This window comes from Xiphophorus maculatus, chromosome 18 (assembly GCF_002775205.1).
Source record: "Xiphophorus maculatus strain JP 163 A chromosome 18, X_maculatus-5.0-male, whole genome shotgun sequence".
NCBI lineage: Eukaryota > Metazoa > Chordata > Actinopteri > Cyprinodontiformes > Poeciliidae > Xiphophorus > Xiphophorus maculatus.
Window position 1 is genome coordinate 9,756,507 of NC_036460.1, and position 14,212 is coordinate 9,770,718.

A 14,212-nucleotide genomic window follows, 5' to 3' on the forward strand; every position below is an offset into this window, starting at 1 on the left:
ACCTTGGTTTTTGAAATATTTGCATCATCTCTTTACTCTCACAAAACATTTTAGTGGATGTTAAAGGAGAGATGAAAATCAGCTCATTGATAAAGGTTTGATCTATGGTTATTAAAACAGCCCTGGAAACAGATGAAGCAAATTAGTCAAAACTACCTTGTTTGTTCTTCAGGTACTCATTCAGTAGGGTTGTTGTGTGACTCTTAATCAGAGGCAGAGCAGACAAAAATTATACTCAAGCAACAGTAGCATTACTTCAATGACTCAAGTACCGCAAGCAAAAAAAAAAAAAAAGCTGATCTTTTCATGCAACTTTGTCTTGGTCAATTAAATCATATCCTTATTTGTATGCTTATAATTTGACAAAAATGCCAAAAAGTTATTTTAAAACCCTACAGATATTTTTACAAGTGTACATAGGTCAAAATACTGAAAACATAAGCAAAACAAACAGGAAGAGGAAGAAAAAACAAAACAAGTTACATACACTTCTTTCATTTTATTGACATTTTCTCTTACAAAAACAGGTAAAACCAGAATGCATAGACTGAGCCTCAGCAGGCTCATCTTTGACATGGAAAAAACACTAAAGGGTGAGAGCAAATTATTTAAAAAAAAAAACAAAAACAGAAACAACAAAACACTGTCTTCAGGTTTTCAACACACACTTCTATATGGTCTCTTCCATACAAAATACAAGCCAATGAGAACTGTTATGTAACTCATGTAGAAATACACAGAGGCAAACTCACTGACACACAAAGGCAAGTAGGAGGGCTGAATAAATCCTTCAGACAGACAATGACACAAGGGAGGAAATGTCTACTTATGAACACTTAAGGGGTCTGTTCATCCAACTACAACTCTTCACTGGTATCTACATGACAAGTTGGCAACAGATACCTGATAGAACAGCTTGAAATGTCGGAAAAAGAAAAAGAATTGGATTACAAAGTGTCAAGATCTTGAGATTTTACTTCATATTTGAATGGAAGGATCATTTCTGGTTAGGGCCGGGGGTCCCATAGATACATGTTGATGACCAGCAGCAACTGGGGCCTGGGAACTGGAATCATTAACTGATTGTCCTTCACCGTAGGAACACAGAGGGTTTCCCCTTGCTGTTGTCATCATAAAAGTGAATAAAACAGGGTGGGGTCATATCAAGGGTCAGTTCTGAAGCTGGAAACCAGAGTCTGGAACATAGAGAAACTCTCAAAACTACTGTGTAAAAAGCCAGGTATTTCTATGTAAAAAAAATTGAGACTGAGAAATCATTTAAAAAATGTTTTCCACATATCTTGACTTTACTCTATTCACGTGGAAACAATCAGGGGGAGAAATGAGAGTACAAATCAGCAGTGACCCTTTTGCACATCTGTTGGCAACATTTCAGTTCCAGTTCCAGCATTTAGTCTTCTTCAGTTCACATCTGACACCCATTCTATCTGAAGGACCTGAAATAAAATTCAGCTCTATCAGCAGAGTTATACTGCTGATAGAGCTGAACTTTGCTTCTCTTGCATAGACATTACAAATAATCTCAGTGAATAAATGTATCAGTCAGGAGAAGCACATACAATTAGTTCTACGGTATTAGATGTGAAACAAAAAGGGGGGGGGGGGGGGGGGGCAGTCCCGATTACTAAGAAAAATAAAGCACAACAGGGAGGTTGAAAAAAAATTATGTTTTAAGAAAATTGAGGAAAAGAAATGGGCCAGGAAAGCTGGAGAGAGGTTGAAGTGATAGTAAAAGAGCTGCAGGAAGTACCAACTGGTTGTGTTCTACATGTGGTATTTCCCTGCAAGACAGAACTATTTTGTCCTAAAAAAACACCCAGACCTACCTAGAGTCTCCTAAAACCTTGTGGGACAATGTGTTATTATCCAGTTGAGCCTACTTCTTGAAGAAATCCGGTATGTCAGTGAGAGAACATTGTATTTACACCCAACATGGTGGTGGGAGCATCATGGTAAGGAGCACCTAATCTTCAGATGCAACAACAGTTTGTGTTAAGGTGAGAAAAGTTGTGAAAATTTCAAAAAAGCAAGTTCAGATGTAAAATCTTTAGGTGACTGCTAGAAAGCTGAGGACAAAGTTTGGAAACATACCAAACCTCTGGACACCTTAGGCAGTGTCCAGAGAACCGCACGGTCACCTGAAGACAAGAGTGAGTTTCCGACAAACTCCAAAGAAACCTAAATGCAGAAACTGATCTAAAGGAGGCATTAGTAATGGTGTGCACACTACTGCAACTAGGCCATAGCAGGGATTTCCTTTCAACATTTTTTTTTTGTTATTAGTTACCTTGTACAACATCAATTTTTTTTTTTTTTTAGGAAATAGTATTAAAATGATTCCTCACAGTCTCAGAAAAACAATGGGTGACCAAGTTGAAGGCTGCACTCAGGTGTTCGCTTTGGGGTTAATTATTACAAATGAAGTCAGATCAGAAATCTGGTTTTTCCTGCGAAGATAAATTTGATCTCTGCAAACAACATTTATGCACAGAAAACAACAAAAAATAAAAGTGAAATGCTTCACATATAAATAGTAAAACATACACAGAGATGAGAAAGTTTAATGAATGTGCGTTTATGACGAGCATTTTATTGTCCACTTCTTCCACTTAGCTGGCTAAACACTATGGGTGTCCAGGTGTAAACACAAGAGGATTGTCCTCACCTGTAAAACAAGCCTGTCTCCACCACAAAGTTGAGGGGGGAAAAAATAAAAATTATGACTTCCGGAGAAAGTTCTGGAAAAGTGCGATTTGAACAATACCTTCTATGTAGATAACTGTAACTAGTAATGGGATAAGTCTGCTCTCCCCTAGATAAAATGCACTAAAAATTTCCCACAACGGGCTCAAAACTGCAACACAATCACATTTTAGAGGTAATATATATTTTTCTAAGCGGGTATATATATATATATATATAAAAAATCACAAATTTTGTTAGAATTTGTTAATTATATTAACTTTTTAATTCACAACATGGGTGAGTAGAATATCCTTTCTTGGCTCTTCTTTATGTACATTCAGTTAGTTTGAGAACTGGATTCAGTTCTGCGGTAGCCAGATGACTTTTCACTTAAAACACAAACACCCACTGGTTCAGAAGTCAGCCGCGCCTACAGACTTCACTGCCAAGCACGGCTGATTTTAAACTGTATGAACTCTGTAAACGTGTCTGTTCTGATAGAAACTCCAATACTGGAAACGCAGAAAACCTTTCAAATGAAAACTTGTGCGACTTGTTTGCTGAGCATCTCCGTCTGCGGGTCGATTTTACACGAGGCACATCATCTTTTCCCTCCTTTGCCCCTCAGGCAATCTTTCTTTCTCGTCGTTCCACCTCACTTTGATTCTGAAGGATACAGGGAGTACTATGTGCTACTTTAATCATCGTGAGAACTACAACAGGTTTTGAACAATTTTTTTGTACTCCATTCTATGCAGTTTGAACTGATTTAAAGGCTGCAGGTCAATTGGATGGCTTGCCTGGTAAAGAGGTGTGAGAAATATGCGAGTAAAATCATTTTACTGCAGCAACATAATCTTGCTATGAAAAATAAACTTGTAATTTATTCAGTTGACAAAAAATAAAATAAAAAAAAAAAATCACACAAGGGAATAACTGAACAAAATCACGGATGGCACAACAACTGAGCTGCACAATACAATTTTACTATTTCCAATATCAAAATTGGAAAGAATTCTTCTACTTTATATTTGGTAGGATATTATGGTTCAGGCACAGTGGATTCTCACTCTGGATGCCAGTGAAACATCTGGTGAGTTGAAAAGCCTTTTACTGCCCCAGATGCCAACATCTGGTGTATATTTTAGTGACTAAAAGCTGAGGGATTTATTTTATTTTTATTTAACCTTAATTTACCCAGGATAAAACAAAATCTCCTTTACAAGGAGACTGTCCTGGGATAAATATAGCCAAATATCATCATCATTACAGAAGAAAATGATCCCATGCCATAGTAAAAATAATTGGTCCGAGCACTGAACCCTGTGGTACTTCACTACTAACCTAAGTAACAATAATGTAATCACATGTTTTACTGACATGGTACACCTCTTCTGGCAGATAGGCTGGTCGAGGAGTCACAATTGGCTTTTCTACACCACACAGTGAGCCGGATGTTAAAAATATCTCTGACAATTGGATGTTGGAAGTCAACAAATCACAAAAACAGCCATTAGATCCGATCTCCATTTGTTTGGGCCGATGTAAGGAAAAAGCCATTTGTGTTATACCATCACAAATGTAAACATGGGGAGTTTGCTGAACTTGAACTCTCTGGTTTGGACTGAGTTAGATTTGTGTATCGTAAAAGAACAGATGAATAGGAAGGAGAGCACTTTATGCCCAATGTTAAGCACACAAGAGAATCTGATGAGGTGATGAGGATTCACTTCTCCTCCAAAGGAACTGGGAATATTGAGTCTATTGTATCAGAAGCTGACAACACTGAGAAAAATAATGATCAAAAACATATGACCAAATTTACACAAAAATATTTTCCCATGTCACGCTTGTCCTCAAATGTAACCCAATAGAAAAGGCTGGGGTGAGTTGAATGGAGAACAGGGTTTTAAACAATTTTCAGTAATTGTGAAAACAGAAATGGTCCAACAACGTTTTGTTTGTATGTTCCAACATTTAACCTCCAAATGCTCACCTACTGGCAAAACAGACATTTGGATTATTTGCTACCAACAGCAATGGCAATAATTGGGCCACCAGTGATTTTATTCAAAATAATTATGAAGATCAATAAAAGGAGTCACATGACAGGTTAAAAATGTTCACATTTTCAGTGAGATTATGTTGCTGCAATAAAACATGCATTTTAAGGCTATTTTTTCACATTTATACAGGAGTTGCCAACAACTTGTCGGGTTCCTACTTCAGAACTCTGAACCTGAACAAGGGGCAGAACAGAAATCAAAACAATAACTTACAGAGTGAATGTGAGTATCCTTGTGCCTTTCCTTTGGTTGTAAAACAAAACTCCAAGGCCTTGCTTTTGAGACAAAGACCGAGGTGCTTTCTCTAACCATTTCCATCAAGCAGATTGTTAGCAGTGCTAACTAATGTGCAGGTGCTGCTGTTCTCTCCTCTCCATGTCTGATCAGGGCTAGGGTTACACAAACTCTCTTAGGGGTAGGGAGGTTTTAACCGTTCAGGAGGTAGACAGTCAGCTCATAGGTGCACATCATGATGGCGGTGTTAGGAATCTGGCGTACCAGGTGGGTGGCGAGGCCGCGATACAGGGCGCGGTAGCCCTCCTCTCTGGGTACTGTGGTTAGAGTCTGGAAGAAGGAACGATACTTGGTGCCCTCTTCTCGTAGCCTGGTGCGGATTACCTCTGTAAATTAAATGATTTGGGTAAGTAAAAATGTAAAAAAAATCGTAATTTAGCTTTAGCTGCTTATAATTGATTTCCAACTCTCACCATGAGGATAAGCAATAGTTGTGGCACAAGTCTTGGATGTGGCAGCAGCAAGCATCATCCCGACAAAGTCCGAAGCATCTTTTGATGCCTCTTCTTCTTCGTCCATGTTCTGCGGCGTTTTGGCCTCCAAGAGGCGCCGCTTAATGTTTTCATAGATAACAAAGTGGATCACAGTCTCTGAGATGCCGGCGTAGGATGCAGACATTCCCCTGTAGAATCCACGAAAGCCGTCTGCTTTGTACACCCGACGAACGCACTCCAACGCACTCATCCTCCGCTCCCCTCGATTCCTGAAATAATAATAAAAAAGGAGGGATGTGGAATGATGTGAAAAGCACAAAGCATCCTCTGGCATTTGATTTGCATATGGCAGCAGAGGCGACTCAAAAATAAGCACAAGCAAATACTGAGAGCATCACTTCAAGCAGACTTAACATATTTACAGACAAAGTTGGGTTTTTCTCCATCTTAAAAGCATGCATTTATTTTTTGTTCAGTTTTTGATTAAAAACTGCCGTGAGTGTGTTCTTCCAGCAAATGGCCATTTTTAAATCTGTATACTCTAGTTAATGATTGCTAAATTAGTTGATGATTATTTCAATTATCAATTTACTAAATCGCCTTAATCATTTCAGCCCCAGGATCTTTTCCTCTTACTATTAGATTTTGTTTAATTAAGTACCATTACAGACGCAACTTTAATTCTTGTTAATGAGCTTCTTTTAACATGGTACAATCAGTTCCCAATATACAAGTGACAAATCACAGAAGTGATTATTATAAATGGTAAATAAACTTGTGGTTTAAGGATTTGCATAGTCATTTTGAACAAAAAACCTGAATATTTTAAACAATCATAAAGAGGAAAAAATATTTTTCGCACTCATGTTTTACAAGTCAAATGGTGTCCTCAACTAGAATCAGCAAAGCCTTAAAGAATTTTACATTCCTTAAAATCAATTAAAAAATTCAGAGAATTCCCACAAGTCAAAATCAAAGCAGCTAGTGTTCCTACCAAAGTCATTCTGCAGTTTCTACATCTGCCATCTCAGTATAATGTTTACCTTGCATCCAACTGTAAGCGCGTTTTTATGAGCCATATTGGATTTGTTGCAGTGATGGCTGTAAAACCTAAGGAAGGAGAAAAAACAGGAGGATTACACAACCAGAAACTTCTAAAATACAATAAGCTATGTTTTAAGCTGCCATTTGTGATATTTAGCAATACTGTAAAATCACAGCAATATGTAAATGTTCTTGTAGCTGTGCCCATGGCAGCAATAGAATAAAATGGTGAAAACTAGTTTTAAAACTACATAAATCTAAGCTCTATAAAGGCAGCTTATAGAAGGAAATATAGCCAGTTTATAGACCATCAGGTGTGAGTAACAGCATGTCAGGGAGGCTGTATTTAGCTGTAATCGCTTTTACAAATGAAACAAAAAAAATAAAAACATAGTAAGGGAGGAGAGGACAAAAATACTGAAAGAGAAAGAGAAGAACCAGGTACAAAAAGAGAGGCACAGATCTGTGGTGAGTACTCACGCAGACCCAAGTAACTCCTCACAGATGCAGCTAGAGACCCCTGGTGGTGCGGGGGTCTCATGCCCTTGCGAGAGGAGAGCTACGGTAGAGTAAAAGCCTAAAACAGACACAGGCTTGTGTGTAGCAACATGACCGGCATGCAACCATTTGACTCCCCATTCCCCACAAAAACACAGGAATTAATCCACCACAAACCGAAAAAAAAACAACTAAGAAAAAATTATCATCCTCAAACAGATCACACGAGAGGAACAGGGACAGCTGAACAGTGCAAGTTACCTTCTGAATTTTCAGCCCTCTAATATATTTCTCCATCATTTAGGTGCCATTTGTTTATTCTGGAAATCTTTGTTCATACATTTCTATTACCATCAAAATAATTTTGCAGTACATCTTTAATGTCATGCTGTTCTGTTCTGTACGGATTAAGCTAAATGTGAAGCAGAGTCAAAAAAATAAATTTAATTTTATTAATCTAAAGCAGCTTTTCATGGACCATGTCATAGGAAAGCACTGTGCTGAGACTGCTGACACCTCATCCAGTTCTGCTCTCACAGTGCAAACACTAAAGAATGTGTTGAGTGAAACTGAAAGGGAGACCCACTGACACATGCCGACCTTGACTAGCCTTTTAAAAGGCCAAAGTTACGGTCCACTAAAAGCATCAGTGGAGTCCACTCTCTGTTTCACCCAGTATCACACACAAAGCTGTAGCTGTCTGACTGTGTGACTGACAGATCTGTTTTCTACAGAAGGATTAGAGTCCTTCAGAGCAGAAACCGACAAAACACAACTGTATTACTGTATCGATTTTTTTATTTTATCCGTTGAAATAGAAATTGTTTTAGTAAATACAGTGCTTCTTCTTCTGGTACACCCAACAACTTTTATTGTATTTTTCAGGTATTTTATGTAGAAGACCAACACAAAGTTGTTTACCAAGTAGCTGGATCTCCCAACTCTGATTTGTTTTGAAAAGCATTTCTAATTTTCCTTTCACATCAATTTTGTGTTGGTCTATCTGATAAAATCCACCAAAATAAAAGTTTGAATTTGTAACATGACAAAACATGAAAAAGAATTCAGAATATTCTCCATAAGTCATTATCTGGCTGTTTAACTTACTTTTACTTCAGGCACTATAAAACCAAAGCAGAAAACTACTTCTATAGCTCTACATAGCAGCACAACCCCCCCCAACTGCACTCAAGTCTGATCTTGCAGCACCACAGTAACTAACAGCAACCCGACACTAAACCACACAGAAATCATTTGCTGAAAAAAAAAGCTGCTCACTTGGTTGCTGAATTTGACACGGCACTGCCCTGTCAGTCTGATCTCATGGTTACCTGCCATTCCAGCCGACAGCATGTGCACTTGCGTAGAGTCCGGTTCCAACACAGCGTTCAGCTTCTCTTTGGCGGTGGAGTAAGCAGCAAAGTAGATTGCTCTGTTTGAAGGAAAAGCAACAATTGGATCAGTGGGTGTTTTACCTGAATGAGGTCAAACAAGCTAAGTAGGACACTTTTTTTTCCTTTTTTGATTTCTCTACAAAACAAATTACTTTAAGCCTCCAACTGCAAGTCAGGTTCCTAATTATACACAGACAGGATCTGCTTAGTGAGTTTTAATAATTCATGAGATGAAACACCAACAGCAGAATTAATTTTCACCGTCTCTTCAGACAAATGCCATTCAGAAAATAAGGCACACACTTATTTTTGTTTTGTCATTTTCAGTACAACTGTTCGTGTGCGTTGCAACATCAATAACAATGCATATCCATCATGTTATAATCTAAAGTTTTGCTTTGGAGGTGTCTTCACTTTTTTTTTGCAGTGATAGCAGAATTCATTCATGTAATCAAACACTATGTACTCCGAACAGTGCCACCTGTTCCCCTCAGCATCAGCTCTGTGTTATTAGTCCTCACTTTCCTCTTCTCATTAATGTGGAGAAACGCACTGTAAATCGCCGTCTGTGAGTTTCCTAATTACGCACCAGCTGTTGTTGCCATGTCTCCAATGCGCAAACTGCTGCGAAAGCCATGAGCATGAACGGCACCTTAATGACCGTGCTCTCTTAATGTGTCTCTGTTGCCAAGTAACCTTAAAAAATCTTGTTTTTTAAGGTTACTTGTGTTGAGTAACCTCAACACAAGTAACCACTCATTATGAGTGGCTCATAATGACAGCTAATGTACAGAACCCGTCCACGTTAACAAAAAACTGTGCATGCCTACTACATGCTACAAACTAGAAAAGTATAAAGCAGTTTCTAATAAAAAAGATATTTTTATCTGTCTGATTTATCTTCATGTATTAAACCTTTGTCATTAAGCATTTTTTTCTGGTTTTATTCAACTGATGGACTTTTATTTTCAGCCATCAGGGGAGTGGGAGTAACTCCTCCAGCTAATCTAATATTTCAGTGTTTGAAAACATTTGTTAAAAAGTTTTACAATGTTTAACATATATTTCTGCTATATAGCATAAACCAATCAAAGGGTTACAGTGGACAGATGGTGATTGAAACATACTTGTTATTTTTATATTTCTGTGTGATGCAGCGCTTACACAGGCGTTAGCTTAACATGAGCAAATCCAACAGTGCCAATGGACGTAAATGACCAACAGTGAGCTTCTACAGGAAAGATTGAGATATGCACTCAAAGTTTTGGAGTACAAAACTTCAGTCATGTCATATTTGACTGAAGTTTTGTACTCCAAAACATCACAGTTCCCAACACAGAACCCTATGGAACTCCTTTAACTACCGAAACAGCAAAGAAATAAAAGAAAGAAAGTACTGGCAGAATTATAATACTAACAGGATTTGTCAAAGCAATATATTGAAGGAAAATGTTTTCATGTCTTAATTTAATATGGGCAATAATTGATGTTGTTGAGGGTATTTATTCAGATAGATGCTGTGTTGACCATTAAAGTAGAAGAGAGCTCACCTGGAAGGTGCCACACCCACTAAGTTTGGCCCCAAGCCTCTGAAGAGAGATCGAGGTCCCTCTTTCTCCAAAATCAGCCTGAGTACAAAACACACAAACACACATATTTATCTCTACAATCACATAATTGTTAAAGAATGAACAAATTTCCCAACAACTATGCACAATCTAAATTAAAACCAGTCTATTCTGTTACAGTCAGTTTTTGGTCTAAAATATTTCATTTTGACTCATGACGTTGAACATTTTGTTGTTCGATGTTGGTGATAGCATTTGTTGAAGCTATTTTTGCTACCTCTGTCACACCGCCATGACACCAAACCAAACTCTATTCAAGTGGCAGAGGAACTTTGACCTACATGCAAAGCCTAAGATGTGTCAGTGGAACACAATTATAAAAATGGTCTGACATTTTTGGATTCTCAGTCAAGGTCATTTGGACATACAATAATAAACAGACAATAATTTATCAAATATAAGCTCCAACATTATGCTCTGCCCTGAACTTGAGTTGTTTCTGTTCACACATGTTGGATCTTATTTCCCTTTAACAGCCATGCTGAGTCATGCTCTGTCAGTAATCTCAGGATTCCAGTAAACAACTTTCAATTTATGATAGTTTCTGTTGTCGTCTAGCTTAAGCAGTTTTTTTTGTTTTTTTAAACAGTTTGTCCAATCACTGAGATCATAACATTTGGTTTCGGGAAGTGGTTACTGTGGCCACTTCCTGGGGGACCCTGGACACAGTAAACAAAAACAAAAGCCACAATGCGGTGCAAGGAGCGAGTAAAGAAAAAGCTGGAGCCAAATGCTTCACATAACAAAAGTTGAATTCATCTCACTTTAAGCTAGGTTACCGACTAAAAAAAGCCTACGAATATAGCAGAGGCAGGTACACATTTATAGGTGTAAGATTCATAGGTCTTTCATCATTTCACATTCTACACTATGACAACAAACAATATAGTTTGCTGGGATTTTAGCTGATAGACCAACACAAAGCAGAGCATAGTTTTAAACCACAGAAAATTATACACAAATATTTTTACTAAAGAAATGTGAAGTTCTATCATCACCCTGATCATCTCATCTCAACAGAGAAGCATGGTGGTGGCTGTATCATTATGTGGTGATGCTGTTCTGGCATGTTGCTAAGGGCATTTCTGAAAAAAAAACTGTTAGATGCTGCAAGACTTGAGAATGGAGCAAGACTGACTTTCCATTAGGACAATAACCCTAATTATACAACCAGAGTTATGTGTAGTTCAGAAAAAATTAAAGTGACATAATGCGCGTCTGCTTGAGAATGTACACAAAGATTAAAAAATTCATGAGTTGCTCTCTGTCCAATCTGATTGAATTTGAGCTATTCAGCAACCAACAATGGGTAAAAGTTTCAGTCTGTAAATGTGCAAAGCTGAGAGACAGAAACCAAAAGATTTGCAGATTTAGTTTTAACCAAAAGGTGGGTCTACCAAATATTAACTCAGAAAGGACTGAGGACAATACACCTTTCAGATTTTAATTTGTATTCCTCTTTACAAATGTGCTCTAGATTGTGCTGGTCTATAACATAAAATCCTTACAAAATGATTATGTGTGGTTGTATCCTGATAAAACTGTTCAGAGGAGAAGAATGCATTTGAAAGACTTGGTATCTCCATTTGAAGACAAAGTATATTCTGTGTAGTATAAAGTATATTCTTTCTAAAAGGAAAGAAACTACGCGACTACTCACTTTAGACAGTGAAGAGGGCCTGGTGGAGACACACGGGTCACGCTGGGCCCATTGACGGTACTTAGTTGGACCTCAGACACATAGAGGGTGATGGAGGAAGACTGCAGACGAGTCTTCACCACTTCCAGTGGACATGTCAATATGGCTCCTACAGTGCCCCCACATCTGGTACAAAAATAAAGAAGACAAGCAAGATATAAAAAAATCATGACATCAAATGCACACGTTTTTAAACTCTGAAATTCACCTTTTCAAGTGTTTTTCTGCTAAAAACACAATCTTTCAATACTGTAAATTTGTGTTTAAAATAGAAAAATAAATTCAGATAGGTCAGCAAGACACAAAGCCATGAAATTATAAATTAGTTATTCACATATTTTTTAAAAGCAAAGCTTTATAAAGCCTACGCAAAAAAAGGAATCTACACGTGTATGAAAACAATCTTACTTCACATTCCCTCCCTTAACTTTCTTTTTCAGTGAATCTCCTACCAGGACCAAAGCATTCATAAAAAGCAGCTCAGTTGTTTCTAAAAAGCCTAATCTCAGACACACTGATAACAAAAGACAAAAACAATATGTACATGTGCTACACGATTGAGCTAATCAAAGCAGGACCAGAGTAGGGAATATCAAGTGGGGTTATCTCTCATTACTGGTTAATTTTCAATCCGTAACAAACCAGCCGGAGGGGGTCCGGTTAGAGAGCTCTTTGGCAGGCAAAGGACATAAAACTACTGTAGAAAACTGAAGATGTACGACTTCTCACTAGTGAAAGCATGTGGGGATGAGCTCAAGATTGAGTTATTTAGCATATACACAACATAGATGACTGCAATCTCACTACTCAAATTTTCCTGGTTTGAGTTAATCAAAGCAGATTTTATTTAAAGGGAAAAGCTGTTTAACATCAAAAAGGAGAAACCCAACAGGTCTAGGCTTATAAAATAACAATAAAACCACAAAGTAGCAGAAAAAAACTGCAGTGAAAGCACAGCAAATTGCTCAAAGTTACTTTCTACTCTCATCTTTTTTGTTTTGGTCTCAACTCCCAGTAAGTCATGGCATTTGCATACAAGTTCACACTGAACCAGGTTCTGCTAAAGGTCTCTTCCTGAAAAGATCTGTTCTTGCTTAGGGGAAGGGACTTTTGCAATATCAGTGGTTATATGCAAACAGTTGGGTTCCTTTTGAGAGATTACCAGTAGCATTATGAACTGCATATAGTTGGATTGTATTAAAAGTAGAATTAAATTTGACAGCATCAAACTGAATTTGAATTAGCCTATATGAGTGAATTGTATTAGATGGCATTTAATAACATATGTCTTTGTAGTTGTACATGGTTTAAATCCTATTGTTTTGCAACGTACTTTGGAATATTTCTTGTGAAATTGCAATATGTAAAAGCAAGCTGAGCTGAATTATCGGCCTATACGCAAACAAAATGTCGATATTATACATTTTCTAAAATATGTAAAGTGGGGTTAAATAACTCAAAGTAAATAAATATTCATTACCATGCTTAAACTGGATCTAGCAAAGAATGAGACATTCAGATATTGCTTTATATCTCAGAACTCCTGTTGGTATGTGGCTTCTATATGCCATTTTTCTTGTATTTTTATGCAATTAGGGCTAATACGCAGAGGTTCTGACACATCTGTATGATGTGTCAGAACCTGCACATTAAACCTGAAAAAATTGTGACGTCAAAAAAACCAAAAAAACATAAAAAATAGTATTGCTTTTACTGATTGTTAACAAAAACGGAAGGCGTGACCACAAGCTAACCATTTCATTCATATATATAACTGTCATTGAAGTGTCAGCTCGTACAGGTACACGATCAGGGACAGGCCTTTGTAGCCCATATCTGTCAGGCTGATGTTTAAGCTACACAATTACAGGACTACCTTTAATAACATTCCACTTACATTTATATACCACCGTAATTATTGAAATGCTTCATCTAGCTGGTAGCTGCTAGCACAGAGCTAACTAGCTTAGCTTCTGGCGTACACGACTGTAGAACATACTCACCCCCCAGCAAACAGATGAACTAAAGTATCTCTTTGACTCATTGTGTATCATATTCGAGAACCGTCCGCGGAGAGCCACACAGCAACGAAGGGAGCCACGGATGTCAGGCCACGGGGTAAGCGACCCCGAAATGACAAAACAGCTACACTGTCCGCCTGTCTTATGTTCGAGGTCAGCTGCGTACAAGAAAACGAGAGTAGGTAACAGCTAACTGAGCTAGCTCGCGTTAGCTAACGAAGCTAACAGGTTTTCTGTGATAAAGGTGGATGTCGGAGCACAAGCTTAGCGTCTCCACCTTCCGAAACAGGACACTACTTCATCAACGTGTTCGTATCTGTAAAGTAGCCTATTAATTAAAGTCTAACACTGCGACTTGCAGAAAGGGGAGGATTCGCTCTGTCTGACCTCCCCACGTTGACGTGTTTTGCCTGACTGTGTGCTCAGCG

The 14,212-nt window shown here is 38.0% G+C and overlaps 1 protein-coding gene across 1 annotated transcript; it reads right to left on the reverse strand.

Annotated features, from left to right (window-relative positions):
• Positions 1 to 484: 484 nt before the first annotated feature.
• slc25a36 (solute carrier family 25 member 36) lies at positions 485 to 14,212 on the reverse strand. The gene is made up of 7 exons (XM_023351100.1): positions 13,767 to 14,212; positions 11,725 to 11,889; positions 9,987 to 10,064; positions 8,374 to 8,474; positions 6,544 to 6,610; positions 5,480 to 5,769; positions 485 to 5,392 (listed from the first exon to the last, which is right to left on the reverse strand). The coding sequence occupies exons 1-7, from the start codon at positions 13,805 to 13,807 to the stop codon at positions 5,199 to 5,201; spliced, it is 936 nt and encodes a 311-aa protein (XP_023206868.1). The 5' UTR covers positions 13,808 to 14,212; the 3' UTR covers positions 485 to 5,198.